This window comes from Giraffa tippelskirchi, chromosome 8 (assembly GCF_054371585.1).
Source record: "Giraffa tippelskirchi isolate mGirTip1 chromosome 8, T2T-mGirTip1v1.2.pri, whole genome shotgun sequence".
Classification (NCBI taxonomy): Eukaryota; Metazoa; Chordata; class Mammalia; order Artiodactyla; family Giraffidae; genus Giraffa; species Giraffa tippelskirchi.
Window position 1 is genome coordinate 80699840 of NC_137282.1, and position 17008 is coordinate 80716847.

General features: G+C 42.6%; 1 protein-coding gene across 4 annotated transcripts in view; it reads right to left on the bottom strand.

Annotated features, from left to right (window-relative positions):
* AGXT2 (alanine--glyoxylate aminotransferase 2) overlaps positions 1 to 17008 on the bottom strand; it is a 41851-nt gene that overhangs the window by 10429 nt on the left and 14414 nt on the right. For 2 of the 4 annotated variants that reach the window (XM_081520508.1, XM_081520506.1), the window contains exons 6-12: positions 13382 to 13475; positions 12618 to 12711; positions 8353 to 8453; positions 7701 to 7793; positions 4342 to 4474; positions 2802 to 2893; positions 894 to 1043 (exon numbers count right to left, since the gene is read on the bottom strand). In XM_081520508.1, coding sequence (XP_081376634.1) covers positions 894 to 1043; positions 2802 to 2893; positions 4342 to 4474; positions 7701 to 7793; positions 8353 to 8453; positions 12618 to 12711; positions 13382 to 13475 — 757 coding nt within the window. The remainder of the gene's footprint in view (positions 1 to 893; positions 1044 to 2801; positions 2894 to 4341; positions 4475 to 7700; positions 7794 to 8352; positions 8454 to 12617; positions 12712 to 13381; positions 13476 to 17008) is intronic. The other 2 variants (XM_081520509.1, XM_081520510.1) reach the window with 2 other exon arrangements.

Sequence of the window (17008 nt, forward strand, 5' to 3'; positions counted from 1 at the left end):
GAATCAATAGGACTTGACATTAGAAATAAGGAGAGAGAAGGAGCCACAGATTATTTTGTGGTTTTGAGGCTGGGGAATTGGGAGAAGAGTGGAGATATGAAACAGAAACAGTGACCTTGGGAAGAATCACGGGCTTAAGAGAAAATACTAAATTCAGTGGTCATCATATTGAGTTTGAGGTCACCGTGGGGTATGTCATCAGAAAGTCACATTCCACCCGGTTACTTGAGAGATTAAATACAAAACCTGTAAATAAATAAATACAAAACCCTATAAATCTTTCACATCTTCACCCAAACCATCACCACAACCTTCTCCTGGCCCCTTTTCCTGCTACTGCCTCTCTGGGCTGCCTGTCCCTTCCCAAATAATTCTCCCCTTCTTTGTATTTCTAATGCAAAATATTCAGTCATTGCTGATGCTCTTTGCCTACTCTGGCAAGGATACTATCAGCTCCCTTTCCAAGTTCTCTTCCTGACTCCTCTAGAACTCTCGATGACCTGCTATCAGGTTCTTTATACTCAATGCTCTCTGTCATCCTTAGCTGTTTCAGTCGTGTCTGACTCTTTGCAACCCCATAGGCTGTAGCCCGCCAGGCTCCTCTGTCCATGGGATTCTCCAGGCAAGAGTACTGGAGTGGGTTCCATGCTCTCCTCCAGGGGATCTTTCCAACCCAGGGATCAAACCCATGTCTCCTGCATTGGCAGGTGGATTCTTTACTGCTGAGCCATTGGGGAAGCCGCAACACTCTCTACTCATTTCTAATGAGCTTCACTGAGTCTTGCAGTCCTTGCCTGCTCTCTCGCTGAATGAATCAGCTTGTAGCCAACGCTTCCTGCCTTAACTCTTGCTGCCCCAAGAAGCTACAGAGAGACCAGTAGATCACCACCTACCTTATCCTTCACCATTTCTATTCCTATCATGAGACCTTTGCCTCGGACATCTCCAACAATTTCAAATTCATCCCGCAGCTTAGCCAACTTCAGCAACATATAGGTGCCAACTTCTTGGCTATTTTGTTGTAGATTTTCTTCTTTAATCACCTGTTGAGAGAAAGCCCCAAATGACTTTCCATTTAAACAGTTTTAAAATGGACTGAGAAATAAATGTATGTGACCTGTTTACAAAACTTGACCAGACAAATGGAACCCAAAGTCTTATGTGGTTATCTATACCTTGTCTCATAGAAAGATCTGTATGGAGAATAAAAGGCTTGGTAGAGGGAACATTTCCCTTATACCCTTCTCATCTTCAGGAGTGGGTGAACAATTAGGGAAAAATAAGAGAGACATCTTAATGTTGGGCTCTGTGTGGGCCCAGAGTCAGAGCACCTGAGACATAAAAGGATTTTCACCTACTTCCGTTCACAGCAGAGATCTGTGATTCTTTTCTTTTTTAAACTTTTTATTTTGTACTCGAGCAGAGCTGATTAACAATGTTCTAATCATTTCAGGAGAATAGCAAGGGGACTCAGACATACATATACATGTATCCATTCTCCCCCAAGCTCCCCTGCTATCCAGACTGCCACATAACATCGAGCAGAGTTCCCTGTGCTATATAGTAAGAGACCTGTGATTCTGGGCCACATATGAGCAGTACACTATATTTATAACCAGCCAACAGCAACTGCATGACTGCAGGCAGAACTTGGTGTTTTTAAGACCTGCTTGTTCACCTACATCCTACCTGCCAAATTGTTTGAGGTGACCCAACACTTAAAGAACACTAGTTGGCATTTCTACAGAATGAAATGGGTGTCACATCCTACCCACACTTTCTCTTTTTGAGATTTAATCATATTTGAGTATACTTTTTAATTAGAAAGGGCAGCTTTTACTTATTTTTATTGAAAAATACTTTTCAATTAATTTTTTTGAATAAGTGAAACATGTGTCTCGTTCAAACATCACAAAGTACAGAAGAAAAGAGCAGAATGGGCCTCAGTGACCCCTGTCCTCCAGCCACTCAGTCCCCTCCCCACAAGCAACCACTGTTAATAATTTCTTGTGCAGTCTTTCAGAAACTCTGTTACACTTATTTAAGCAAGCGCTATTATGCATATAATACATGCATGCTAAGCCCCTTCAGTCTTTGTGATGCTATGGACGGCAGCTTGTCAGGCTCCTCTGTCCAAGGGATTTTCCAGGCAAGAGTACTGGAGCAGGTTGCCGTGCTTCCTTCAGGGGATCTTCCTGACCCAAGGATTGAACCCACACCTTTTATGTCTCCTGCATTGGCAGGGGGTTCTTTACCACTAGCACCAAGTGGTATTATGCATGTAATTATGCAAACCTTTTCCAACAGATGAGACCACAGGCAAAAATCAATGGGCTAGTGCTGAACCACAGCTGAATCACCTAGTTGGAATTGCGTAGAACTCACTTGCTCTTTCGTCTTTTCATTTGTGACAGTACAACAAATGTAAGGAAGCATATACAAGACAGGACCAAAATTGAACTGACATCAAAAATTGCCATTGGTCACCATCTGTAAAACACCAATCAAATCACAAAAGAAATTTCAGTGCTACCAGCTAGCTAGGGGAATTCTTATGTTTCTCATGCGTGTGAGGTTTATTGTATGTTATTTCATATCCAGTACTTGAAGCACTGATAGTAGATCTCAAAATAAGGGAGAGGGAGCAGAATAATAACTGGAAATCTAAACTTAAATTCATGGACTAGGAATTAAGTCTTCACTTTAATTATGTCATGTGATAGAGTCCTGATAAAATGTGTGTAGTTTTGAAGTAGTTGTTTGGTGAAATGAGTGATGTTGACACAGCTGCTGGAACGTACCTCAAGCACGGCTGAACCAATGGCGCAAGCCATGGGGTTCCCTCCGAAGGTATTGAAGTGAAGCAGTCTCTTGCTTAAGGACTTGGCGATCTCTAGGGGGAGAAAATAAAAGGTGGATAAAGAATGACACATCTATAATTTCTCATCATGCCATTTGAATTATATTTACTTTCATGTTGTAGAAAGGTGTTTAATATATTTCATGGCATCCGATTCATTCATCACTCACCAGATAGTGATGTTATGGATGGGACTGTCTCTCCCCTCAGACACCCCCAACTCATATGTTGAAGCCCTAACCCCCAATGTGACTCCCTAGGGGCAACTAAGGTCATAAGGGTGGAGCCCTAATCCAATAGGATTGGTGCCCTCATAAGAAGAGAGACCAGAGCCCTTTCTCACTCCAGAAAAGGACTCCAGATGACCCTCTGGCTCATCTGCAAGAGAGATCTTACCAGAACTCAACTGGGCTCTTACCCTGACCTTGGACTTTAGCCTCTAGAACTGTGGGAAAATAAATGTCTGTTGTTTAAGCCACCCAGCCTGCGATATCTTGTTATGGTAGACCAAGCTGATGAATACAATAGATAAGGAAAAATTGCTTATTTACTCCATGAGAAGTTGGCTAATAAAATCTTCAACGTGTTGTGTGAATTGAAAAGTACTTTAAAACTTAATTTATGGGAACTTACATGAATCCTCATTAGTTAGCCTTTTTTCTGTATTCCACTCTTGGGACTAAGGAGGAAATATTTTTAAAAACTCTCATAGCAAGGATTTCATAACAATCTCCAGATGGTTTGAGGGTGAAAATATATATTCGGTTCATTATCATTCACCTTCAACATCCACATTTTCGTATCTTTCCTCATTTGATAAAAGCACTGAAATATTACAAGGCACTTAATCATCCTTTGGAGTTTGTCAAGTGTGCTTACTATTGGTGGGAAAAATAAATGAAATAATCTTAAGAGTTTCAATAATAAGTGGTTTGTAAAAGTATTCTCTGTAAAACTTCACTAAAGTGGGTAATATAATTAATTCCAATGTTCATTTTATAGACTGTTCTAGCTAAGTGGGATTGTATTGTATTTAGTTGTTGATAATCAGAAGAGAAAACTATCACTCTGGAGGCTAAGTCTATAGCTTATTGGGGTGGCAAGACTAAGTTGGAGTGTTCTTCAAGAATATGACTCCTTGGAAACTTTAGGACTGGCTTCAGGTTGGTTAACACGGATCTCTTGTGTTGGTTTTGTTTTTGTGGCACATTTGCCTAGACCTTGTCAATGTAGTAGAACCCTATATCTCACTGTGAGGCTGGGAGAATTGGTCTTCCCTACAGCAAAGAGCAAAAAGGGCTGGTTTTCTTCCATCTCTTCCACAATCTGGCAGACAGACTGTTTCCCTTTAACATTACTTGGGAAATGCACGTGTAGTTCCCATGACGGTCCTCAGCTCACACTAGGTACAATAGATATGTTTTCTACGACTGGGGATGCAGGGGGCCCAGAAGCAGACACAAACTGCCCATGGTTCCTACCTGGCGTTGTCACAACTGCTGCCATGGGAAAGCCATTCCCAATCCCTTTAGCCATGGTGACAATATCTGGCAGGACATCGTGTGTTTGGAAGCCCCAGAAGTGAGAGCCCAGCCTTCCAAATCCTGTCTGCACCTGATGGAAACAAATCCGAAATTACCGGGAAACTTCTGAGAAATGCTGGTTTTCCTGACTCTCTGGTCTCTTTCCTTCTCTTCTATCTTCTCCTCCTTAATATCGTCATCACCACTATCCTTGTACTATGATGGACAAAGCACCGTGCCTGAGCTTTTAGGCACCAAAAGCCATTTGCTAGTGTTGTGTGACTCTAGACATGTTTCTCAACTCCTTTGGACCTATGTTAGCTCTGTTGAGTGGAAACACTTAATAGCAATACATCACAGGGTTGTGGTGAGGGTTATATAAATAGTGCATGTGAAAAAGGTTGTTGTGATTAGCAATCCTTAATAAGGACCCTCTGTGGGAAGGCTGGAGAAGGCAATGGCACCCCTCTCCAGTACTGTTGCCTGGAAAATCCCATGGACGGAGGAGCCTGGTATGCTGCCGTCCATGGGGTTGTTAAGAGTCAGACATGACTGAGCAACTTCACTTTCACCTTCATGCATTGGAGAAGGAAATGGCAACCTATTCCAGTGTTCTTGCCTGGAGAATCCCAGGGACAGAGGAGCCTGGTGGGCTGCCGTCTACGGGGTCACACAGAGTTGGACACGACTGAAATGACTTAGCAGCAGCAGCAGCAGTGGGAAGGCTGCGTCTGCCCCATGCTGGATGAAGCAGTAATTATAGCATGCAGATTGGCACTGGGGTGTCTGCCATTCAGCCCAGACAGGCTGGTTGCCCTCTTCTCTGTGGTGTCCTTTTCTTCAATCAGTCATGAGGAGGACTCAGTAAAGCTGGTTAACTCAGGATGGAACTAAGTTGACCGCAGTTGTTCTGTTTGTGCTGTTTCCTCTTCCTAGAAGACCCTTTCCCTGCTTCTGTCTCTCGCTAACTCCTCTTGTTCTTCAAAACATGGTTTCCTCACTATCTGGGCTAGGAAGATTTTCTTACAAGGCACCTAGGCTGCCATCAGAACCTCTCACCTTGGACTATTATCACCAGAGTACATGTCTAATAGGGTTTCCCAGGTTGCGCTTGTAGTAAAGAACCCGCCTGCCAATGCAGAAGACACAGACGTGGTTTAGATCCCTGGGTCGGGAAGATTCCCTGGAGGAGGAAATGGCAACCCACTCCAGTATTCTTTCCTGGAGAATCCCATGAACAGAGGAGCCTGGCAGGCTACAGTCCATAGGGTTGCAAAGAGTCGGACATGACTGAAGTGTTTAGCAAGCATACAACCACATGTCTAATAACAGACTGTATCTCATTTTTCTCTTTATCCATAATATCTAGCAGAGTGCCTGATAAAAGTAGACACCAAGTGTTTGTAGAATGAATAAAAATGTGGCAGAAGTGCCTAACTGAATAAAGGCACACAAATATCCCCATGCAAATTTCTGCCAGAGCCTTTTTTGGTGACGGTTCCTTGATACCCTTCTGGTTCTCAGTCTCTTGGACTGTCTCTCTCTCTCTCTCTACACATACACATGGCACTTCTGGGATAGAGGTGTAGGCACTTGAAGCTGATTCTGAAATGCTCTTGAGAGTGTAAGGGTCCTTCTTAGACTGTTTTATTATTTTTTGGCTCTCTCCAAGGTGCCGTTGCAAAGGCAGATTTGGGGGTTACAATTAGATGAGAGTGAGCAACACAGGAGAAGATCTTAGATGTGACTGTCAGACAGACCTGGGCTCGAATGCTGAGTCTCCTAGTTATGAGTCCCTGAACACAAGCTGATGAATTTGCCCAAAAGAGAGGATGTAAGAAGAGCTCATGGCAAATCCATCCAACTTGCCTGTCTATTTTCATTTTTTATTTCATCTAAGTACCATAAATAAATGGTAAAAAAATCAGATTGCTTAGACAATACATGAAATTATGTAGGGCCATAAACCATGTGGGTCATCTAGGAGGTATCAGTTCCATAGGCTCTTTCAGTTGAACAGAGATGACTCATTCTAAGGTTCATAAACTCAAATGTCTTAGGAGATAAGAAGCATGTAGCCATGAGAGAAGCAGGCTAGGTCCACCTCTATGAACTGGAATGAGAACTATGTATGTGGATGCCTTGCCTAAAAGCAGTCAATTTCAAACTTAAATCCAGCCCATGCCAGACCAGGAAAGACTGATAGCCCAATATGGCCCCATGCTAAGTCATTTCAGTTGTGTCTGACTCTTTGCAACCCCATGGACTGTAGCCCCCCAGGTTCCTCTGTCCATGGAGTTCTCCAGGAAAGAATACTGGAATGGGTTGCCATGCCTTTCTCCAGGGTATCTTCCCAACCCAGGGATTGAACCTGCATCTCTTATGTCTCCTGCATTGGCAGGCGGCTTCTTTACCACTCGTGCCACCTTGGGAAGCCCTTATTTTATATTCCAAATTCCTCATTTTATAGAAGGGAAAGCCAAGGTTAGCTAATTAAGAAAGCATGTAGGATCCCTGGGTGCAGCACTGGCTCTGCCCTCAGGATTTTCTTCTGTTCCCTCCTTTCCTGCCACCCTTGGTCTTTCTACACCACTGTTCTGTCATTCTTGAAAGGCAGGTTTCCCAGTGGTTAGTGTGGCCTTTGAGTCTGGGTGTGAGTTCTGGCTCTGTCCCTACTAACTGCATGATCTTAACAGGAAAATTAACTATCTTGAACTTCAGTTCACTTTTTTCCCAATTCAATTCAATTTTTGTTTGGCTGTACCACATGGCATGTGGAATCTTAGTTCCTTGACCAGGGATCAAAGCCACAGCCCCTATCATGGAGGTGGGATCCCCAACCTCTGTTCTGCCAGAGGAGATCTTGGAACTACTTTTCAAATATCTGTGAGTATGGCCCTCTTCTCAGAGGCTGGACTTTTTTTTTCTAAGTGTGGTTTCCAAACAGATTTTGTTACTAAGGTAAGATGAATGCTGCCAGACTGACTAATACTACTTTGGCAAAAGTTAAGATGAAGACTTGGTTGGGAGGTTGGGAAACTAAGTTTAAGCTGAATTCAAATAGGCATTTTAAAAGTATGTTGAGGAATGGCAACATCCTAGGCCTATTAATTTATCTGATAGACTTCAATTGGAATGTTGAAGTTCTAATCTAGTAACGAACTAGTCAGTCAATGAGTCAAAGATTCATTAACTGCTACCCTCATCTTGGAATCTGCAAGTAGATGCTTTCTGCCTGGACTGCAGAGGAGGGTTTAGAGGTTTCTCCCCATGCTTTCCTGTCCTAACTCCATCACACCTACTCCGTGGCCACTCACTTCATCCGCGATGCACACGCCTCCCCGCTCGCGCACCAGCTCGAAGGCTTCCTTTAGAAACCCCTTCGGGTACTGAACAGTGCCATTCACCCCCTGCAAAAGACCAAACCAAGAAGACCTAGAATAACAGCACAGGGCCTTGAAAGTATTAAAAAAAAACCTGAAAACAGATCATGATCAATATTAGCATTAGTGATACTAGCAATTTTTGAAACAGTTTCTAGAAATGTTTCAACTATGGGTGAAAAGAAGAGCTATTCCTCTTAATGCCATGTGTTCTGGGAAATGGTTGCAAATGTAGTCTTTCCTGAGAGTAGAGAAAAATAGATAAGGGGATTTAGTAAGATTACAGAATGGCTCACCCTGACAGTGTGGGTAATAAGCAACTGAAAACTGCTGGGGTTTTCTATTTTTACAGATTTACGAGTTCAATAGCTTCATCTATCTCTCTGTTCAGTCTGGGAGTACAGAAGATGGATTTTTAAAGATCAGTTGAAAAGCAGAGGCCTTCTTTTTTTCAAGGGGATGAAGAGAATGACATAGAAGGACATAACAGTGATCACTTAAATAGTTTGGAAGTCACTAGAATGTATGAGTTAAAATTGATAATTTACAACTGAGTTCAATTAATGTTTAAGGTTAACACACTTACTTGAATTGGCTCTGCAAAAAATCCAGCAATTGATTTGGCCACAGAAGTGCTCAGAGTATCTTTGAATTGTTCGATATACTGGTCTTTAGCTTGACAGCAGTCTGCAATAAACAAACAAACAAAACAAAAACAATATTTGAAGACGTGAGAAAGGCATCCAGAAGAATGGGGGGGGAAACATAGAAAAAAAGAAACCAGGAGAGTAAATTGACTAGAGTCCCTCAAGACACAGTAAACCAGGATATGGGGATACAGGTTTCTGAAAGGGAAACATTATCAGAACAACTTGTGCTTTGTTTTGAGCAGCAAGACTAGTCTAGCCACAAAGGTGGAAACAAACCACTTCAGCCATTTCCATCTGGGGAAGAATCACCCCAGAGCATCATTGAGTCTGGTATAGATGGCTGTTTCACCTAAGGAAGCCAATTCTCTCGACATGGTAGATTTAATTCAGATGTAATTGCTATGTGGATTTGATTTATTTGGAAATAACTGTTTACCTTGTATTGCCACTTAATCTGATATACTATTTTAAAGCTACAAAGTATCTCAGTCTTTATGGTTAGTAAGTATGTTTATATACTGACTCCAATATTTCGGCCGCCTGATGCAAACAGCCAACTCATTGGAAAAGACCCTGATGCTGGGAAAGATTGAAAGCAGGAGGAGAAGGGGACGACAGAGGATGAGATGACTGGATGGCATCACTGACTCGATGGACATGAGTTTGAGCAAACTCTGGGAAATGGTAAATGACAGGGAAGCCTGGCATGCTGCAGTCCATGGGGTTGTAAAGAGTTAGACACGACTGGTGACTGAACAACACCACCAACAAATATGTTTATAGAACAATGAGAATTCTAAAGAGGAAAGTACTACAGTCATGTAACTTTCATCCACTGACTCAGGGGAGAAAAAGCATTCCCCTCTGGAATAGCAAACGTCCCAGAACTAGTGTGTCCACATATGAGAACCTTCAGAATTTTTATTCACACCTGTAATTTGGTGGAAAGCACCACATAATCTCTGAATCTAAACCCATATCCATGGATAGCAGAAGAGAGGCAGAGGGAGATATGGGTGTGATGGGGGTCTCTGGTGAAAGCAGTCAGGGAGGCAAGTCACCATCTACCATCACGATGCTTGCTTAGAGGCATGGATGTGATCCTGTCTCCTGAAGGCTAGAGATAAGGAATAGAAATCTTCAGTCATCACTATCAAAAGTGAAGCATAAATATAGTTTATACTTCAGCTCTTAAAAAGTGAGAAAAACATGACCTGGCCCCAAACATACTTTGAGGCTACATGCGATGTTTGGAAAAGCTCGCTCAACAGAGTTCCCTGATCTTTGGTGAACTGGAATCGAGGGCTCGGGGTTTGAAGAAGGAATTAATGAAAGGTATATCAAAACCAGAAAGTACACTTATTAGCATCATTTATGTTGTTTAATGGGCAGGATATAGTAGACAAATGAATCTGTGCCCCTGGAGATTGAAATTTTCTATTTTTATTCAGAAAGGAAAAGAAAACAACCAAGGATGACCTTAGAGGATGAATTATACATATGTTCAAAGGATATAATTTGGGAATTTAGTAAGACCATTTGTCACTTGAGAAATCCAAGTGTGGAGCAAAATCAACCCTAATGGCTTAAATTTGGACAAAATAAACCATAAAGAAGATTTTGCTTGAACCTGTGCTAGACCTTTCATAAATTTTTCCTCCACTGCCCACAAGTTCAGCAAAGTGAATCATCAGTTGTCACTGGCTTTTTCCTTCGTTGGTTCATTGCTGTAACTTCAGATCAGACCATCTCTGGAGAGAGACCTGGTGTAGTGATGTCATCATGACAATATCAAGCAGGTGGAGATGTTATCTCCTGGATGTTATCTCCTGGATGTTATCCAAGCAATGGCATAAAGAGGGAAGTGTTTTCATTTTATCTAGTGGGATAGAAAGATTTGGGCTTCCCAGGTGGCACTAGTGGTAAAGAGCCTGCCTCCCAGTGCAAGAGACATAAGAGATGTGGGTCCCATCCCTAGGTTGGGAAGATCCCCTGGAGGAAGACATGGCAACCCTCTCCAGTATTCTTGCCTGGAGAATCCCATGGACAGAGGAGCCTGGTGGGCTACAGTTCATGGGGTGGCAAAGAGTTGGACACGACTGAAGTGACTTAGCTCACATGCACACATAGAAAGAGTTAAGCAAGAGTGAGGAGCCAAGAAAGAACAATTTTTAAGGAAAAGGGACCTTGTGTTGCAAATGGAGAAAGAGAAATGATGTGATCAGTATGAGGTTAGGAACACTGTGTGGGCACTGGGTTGAGAGGTGCTTTTCATCACAGAATATATCTGACATTCAGGGACTGAAATGAACAGTTGGAAAGAAAACATCCTGAGGAGGGGGTGGAGGAGAGAATGAACTCTACCACGCACATATCTACATAGGCTCAGAAGTGGATTCTTGCCCAGGCCGATGAAGGGAATGGTGACATCCTGCTGAGGTGAAAAAAATGCCCCCTGTCAAACCTGGCACCTTTATGTGTTCAGTGAGTGAACTCTAAGAGGAGCTAAGAACTGGAAACTTCTCTACTCCAAGTAATTTATATGTTGGGATATATTTATAAAGATATATCAATATGCCTTTTTATAGCAAAGAGCCAACTCTTCTCAAGCCTAATAGCACTAGAGGGGGCTGATGTCACTTCTTGTATAAAGATAGGGTATTAGTCTTGTCTCTTGAAGATATGAGTGAAGAAAACAGCTGACTTCAGATGTGCCGAAGACCACAGTTCCGAGAGGCAGAAATGTCTGTCTGTCACTATCACTTAGCCTCAGGAGACCACTAGAGAGATGACCCTGAGGTCCTTGTATTTTCAAGCTGGCCTGACAGAGAGGAGAAGGCTGAAAAGAGGGAGGAGGCAGAGGATGAAGAGAGAGGGACACCGAGCCAGGAGGAAAGGGAAGGACCATGTCTCCTTCCTCCAAGTCTCTGCGCTGATGCGCTTGCAGCTAGATGGACGTCTGTGAGGCTCATCCAACTGATTTTAGTTTTTGGTGCCACATGGTGCAGGCATAGTAGCCCTTGGCATTGCTACTGTCTGCCAGTACAGTCTCTACAAAAGCTCTCTTCCTGGGACCTTCTTGGTGTTCCAGTGGTTAAGACTCCATGCTGCCAATGCAGGTGCTGTGAGTTCGATCCTTGGTCAGGGAACTAAGATCCCATATGCTGTGTGGTACAGCCCAAAGATTTTTTAAAAAGGCATCCCCCTTAAAAAAATATTTCTAAAAGTTCTCTTCCTCGATCTCATGAAGGCCTGGGATAAGGGGCCATGGGGGCAGATACCGCTGTCTACATTTCACAGATGAGAAACAGGAGCTTCATCTTTCAGAGGGAGAGTTTGAGGGAAGTTTAAAACTTCCTCGTGGTTTTAAGTTCTGTGACTATAACATCTTGTTCTAAAGCTCATGCTGTCAGCCTCCCACCTTCACCATTATCCCATCTGAATTTTAAGGCGACTGTGAATTTTCTTACTTTCAAAGCTGATTTTTAAGGCTTCCATTTACCTTCTTCTTCTCAGCCTGGTGACTCACACTGTTTCATTAAAGATTTCTCGGCAGGAGAACTTCGTGCTTTCCGCCAGCGCTATTTGGGAGCAGCCACCTAGAGGGTCCTGCCCTGTGATGACAAGCGTGGGGTGGGGCTTGCTGACAAACCCAGAACTCAGGCTGCTTCCAGGCCTTCTCTCCCTCATGTGAGGAGGAGGTAAAGAATGTAAGTAACAATGCATTTGATGAATAACAGTTTTCCTGGTGAAGATGTCTTTACAGTTTTTGAGGATGTGTCAGCAGCCTTCAGGAACCGCCTTCTGTTTTGACAAACACTCTCCTTGGCTGGTATTCTGAGTCCCTGGGGAACTTCTTGACTGGAGTTTCGAAATTTCTTAAAGTGTTCTTTCCCCTTCCTCCATTGGGAACTGGTGAATAATCCCCCCAACCTTGTTTTCCTATTAAATTGGTAGCAGAACCATTGCTAGGAGAGCTGAGAGAGCGCCTCTAATGCAGCGCAGTGTGTTGCTGGCTTAGGTCTGATAAGTGTGAGATGCGGAAATGTCATTGGCTATGAGAGTTGTCTCAATGAGGAGTGACTTCCTCGTTGTATTTGCCTTGACTTTTCCCTTTCCTACTTTTTCCAGTTTGCCTTTCTCCTCATTCCTTCCCGCTCCTGACCTTCCCCCATGTGCCTCCCTCCCCGCCCAGTTGGACCTGGTGCACAGCTGCATTTCCTAATTGTTTGCACTGGAGAATCTCGGCAGTGGCTTCCTCCCCAAGGGCCACGGAATATATCTGGACACATTGTCTGCAAATGACAAAAGAGGGGGTTTGGCAAGGCATGAACACAAGACAGTCAATTTGGGGCAACATATGGTGCCAATCAAGGCAAGAGGGCTTCTTAACTTGACACCAAGATTCCTTCCTTACTCTTCTCCCACTTAGGAGAAAAACTTGACATTTTGTTTTGAAGAGATAATTTTTTCTTGGAAATCAGTTATGAGGGCACTCTACAAAGGAAACTGATTTCTGTGTCTGCCTGGAAACAATTGGCTCAAGAGTTTGGTGGGTAAGGGCATCTGAAAGAATGAGAATAATTAGGTATCTGACTCTGATGCTGAAAAGGTGGGTACAGTGGGTGAGAACAGAAGTGAGTACAAGGATGACTATATGGAAATTATACGCATTCAAGGCACTGGGAACTTATTTCAATGCATTTATTTGTAACTGACTCGATTTTACTTAAAAACAAAACAAAATGTAAAAACATCTCTAATATTAAGTATTACTCAGACTCTGAAGGTCTTTCTAAGAAATGTCTTCTTTAAATGGTCTTTCATTTGATTAAGTCAAATTGAGGCCTTGATTAATCACAGGCTTCATATTAGTTTCTAGTCCTAATGACTGGAAAAATCTGATCAATGATTCCATACACCTAGGAGTCTTTAGAGAAATAAAGCAAAAATCTCAGAACTTACTGGTTGGCAGCCCATCCCATGAGGGAGGTCCATCTTATAGATGCCTACATTTGTCAAGCCAAGTGTGTAAGGACTGCATCCATGGTAGGCTCCTCTGCAGACAGAAAAGAGTGGAGGGACTGGGTTAAGTGTGCTTTCATTTGATCACTGGCCTGTGGAACATTGGGTTGGACAAAAAAGAAAATCCATGAAAGCTATGGAGATGAAAAAGAATACCACTGATGTACAACCTCAATGATCTCAAAGAAATCTTCTAAGCCTGTGTCAAATGAATTTACCTATTTATGTTTTCTACTAGCATCACAGATTAGAATCGTGAAAGGAATTTTGGAGGCCATCTGTCCGAGAGCTCTGACCTTAGACCTGCCCTACTCTGTTCCTCTAAGCAATGAGACTCGTCTTTTAGCAACATACGAGAAATGATATATTCAAAGAGTCTGCAAAGTAGTCTCTTTGAGAAGCTGAGTATTTGTTCCTGTGACGTGGCTGTTGCTTGACATTTGGGGGGACTTTTCTTCAAGTGCCTCATAAGCCATCCTAGTCAGCATAGAAGAAACACGAGCTTTATTTCTGGAAACTGAAACAGTCATATTTATTACAAATTATCCTAATCTCTTGGTTTCAAATAAGTTTGGACAACTTCCCAAATCAAAATCACCCTTCAAAAAGGATTTAGGACTCTTGAGACTATTCGAAGGAATGGTTGTATATCCTGAAAGCAGAAACACAAACATGTAGACTGCTCTGAATAGATCATTATTTATCTGGACATACATATTCTAGATGTTCAAGCTGGTTTTAGAAAAGGCAGAGGAACCAGAGATCAAATTGCCAACATCCGCTGGATCATCGAAAAAGCAAGAGAGTTCCTGAAAAACATCTATTTCTGCTTTATTGCCAAAGCCTTTGACTGTGTGAATCACAATAAAGTGTGGAAAATTCTGAAAGAGATGGGAATAGCAGACCACCTGACCTGCCTCTTGAGAAACCTGTATGCAGGTCAGGAAGCAACAGTTAGAACTGCACATGGAACAACAGACTGGTTCCAAATAGGAAAAGTACATCAAGGCTGTATATTGTCACCCTATTTATTTAACTTATATGCAGAGTACATCATGAGAAACACTGGGCTGGAGGAAGCACAAGCTGGAATCAAGATTGCTGGGAGAAATATCAATAACCTCAGATATGTAGATGACACCACCCTTATGGCAGAAAGTGAAGAAGAACTAAAGAGCGTCTTGATGAAAGTGAAAGAGGAGAGTGAAAAAGTTGGCTTAAAGCTCAACATTGAGAAAACTAAGATCATGGCATCTAGTCCTATCACTTCATGCCAAATAGATGGGGAAACAGTGGAAACAGTGGCTGGCTTTATTTTTCTGGGCTCCAAAATCACTGCTGATGGTGCTTGCAGCCATAAAATTAAATGACGCTTACTCCTTGGAAGGAAAGTTATGACCAACCTAGCCAGCATATTAAAAAGCAGAGACTTTACTTTGCCAACAAAGGCCCGTCTAGTCAGGGCTATGGTTTTTTCAGTAGTCATGTATGGATGTGAGAGTTGGACTATAAAAGAAAGCTGAGCGCCAAAGAATTGATGTTTTTGAGCTGTGGTGTTGGCGAAGACTCTTGAGAATCCCTTGAACTGCAAGGAGATCCAACCAGTCCATCCTAAAGGAGATCAGTCCTGGGTGTTCATTGGAAGGACTGATGTTGAAGCTGAAACTCCAATACTTTGGCCACCTCATGCGAAGAGCTGACTCATTTGAAAAAGACCCTGATGCTGGGAAAGATTGAAGGCAGGAGGAGAAGGGGACAACAGAGGATGAGATGGTTAGATGGCATCACCCACTCAATGGGCATGAGTTTGGGTGGACCCCGGGAGTTGGTGATGGACAGGGAGGCCTGGCGTGCTGCGGTTCATGGGATCACAAAGAGTCGGACACGACTGAGCGACTGAACTGAACTGAGCTGAACATATTCTAGAATGTTTATTTAGGTATAAAAAAATCACAATTCTTTATCGCTGTATTTCTTTGATGGCAAATGTTCATGCCTGTAGTCCCTGCATGCATGTTTTACCTGGAATGTGTAATATTAGGTGTCCCTTTGTAATCAAACCTACTAGAAATCAAGTCTTCTCTTGGATTTAGATAGAAGTCATGGCCAGAATAGTGGGAGAATGGGACTATTTCTTCACTCCATCCACTTTTACTATGTCATACCTATCTTTTACATAAACATTATTATGAGTCTGTGTAAACTTCCTATGTAAAATTATCCAATAGAGGCAAATGCAAACAAAATTGTTAGTTTTTTGGTATCATTTATAATACTAATAAAGCCATCAAATATTTCTAATTAATATTGGGACTTCTCTGGTGGCTCAGTGGTAAAGAATCAGCCTGCCAATGCAGGAGACATGAGTTTAATCCCTAATCCAGGAAGATCTCATATGCTGAGGAGCAACAAATTCTGTGTGCTGCAACTACAGAGCCTGTGCTCTAGAGCCCAGGAACCGCAACTACCAAGCCCATATGCCCTAGAGCCTGTGCTTCTCAACAAAAGAAGCCACTGCAATGAGAAGCCCACATACCACAACTAGAGAGTAGCCCCTGCTCACAACAACTAGAGAAAAGCCTGCACAGCAGCGAAGACCCAGCACCACCAAATAAATAAATAAATATAATTAATGTATTAAATTACTGATTCTCAAAAGTCATCCAAAGGGGCAGAAATATACAGGGTTAGCCAGGGTACTGAAGAACTGATGCTTTTGAACTGTGGTGCTGGAGAAGACTCTCGAGACAGTAAGGAGATCAAACCGGTCAATCCTAAAGGAGATCAGTCCTGAATATTCATTGGAAGGACTGATGCCGAAGCTGAAACTCCAATACTTTGGCCACCTGATGCAAAGAACTGACTCATTGGAAAAGAACTTGATGCTGGGAAAGATTGAAGGCAGGAGGAGAAGGGGATGACAAAGGATGAGATGGTTGGATGGCATCACTAACTCAATGAACATGAGTTTGAACAAGCTCTAGGAGTTGGTGATGGACAGGGAAGCCTGGCATGCTGCAGTCCATGGGGTTGCAAAGAGTCGGACACAACTGAGCAACTGAACTGAACCAAACTCTGAGTTTAGAAAAAAAGGTGAAAAATGGTACAACTGGCACTATGAAATAAGTATATAGCTTCTTATCATAAGCAGAGATGAAAGTGAGTCCAGTGTCACATGGCAAAGCTTCTGGGGGTGCAGACCAGTCTTTCACTATCTGGCATAGGGTGCAGTCAATACAAAATCTCTTTTTACTTTTAATTTAATTTTTTTAAATTTGTATTTTATATTGGAGCATACCGGGTGGTGATAGTAGTAAAGAACACACCTGCCAATGCAAGAGACATAAGAGACGTGTGTCCGATCCCTGAGTCAGGAAGATCCCCTGGAGGAAGGAATGGCAGCCCACTCCAACATTCTTGCCTGGGAAATCCCATGGACAGAGGAGCCTGGTGGGGTACAGTCCATGGGATTGCAAAGAGTCAGACATGACAGAAGCGACTTAACACACAGCTAACAATTAACAATGTTGTGTTAGTTTCTATACCACATCTTTAAAGTTAAAAAGC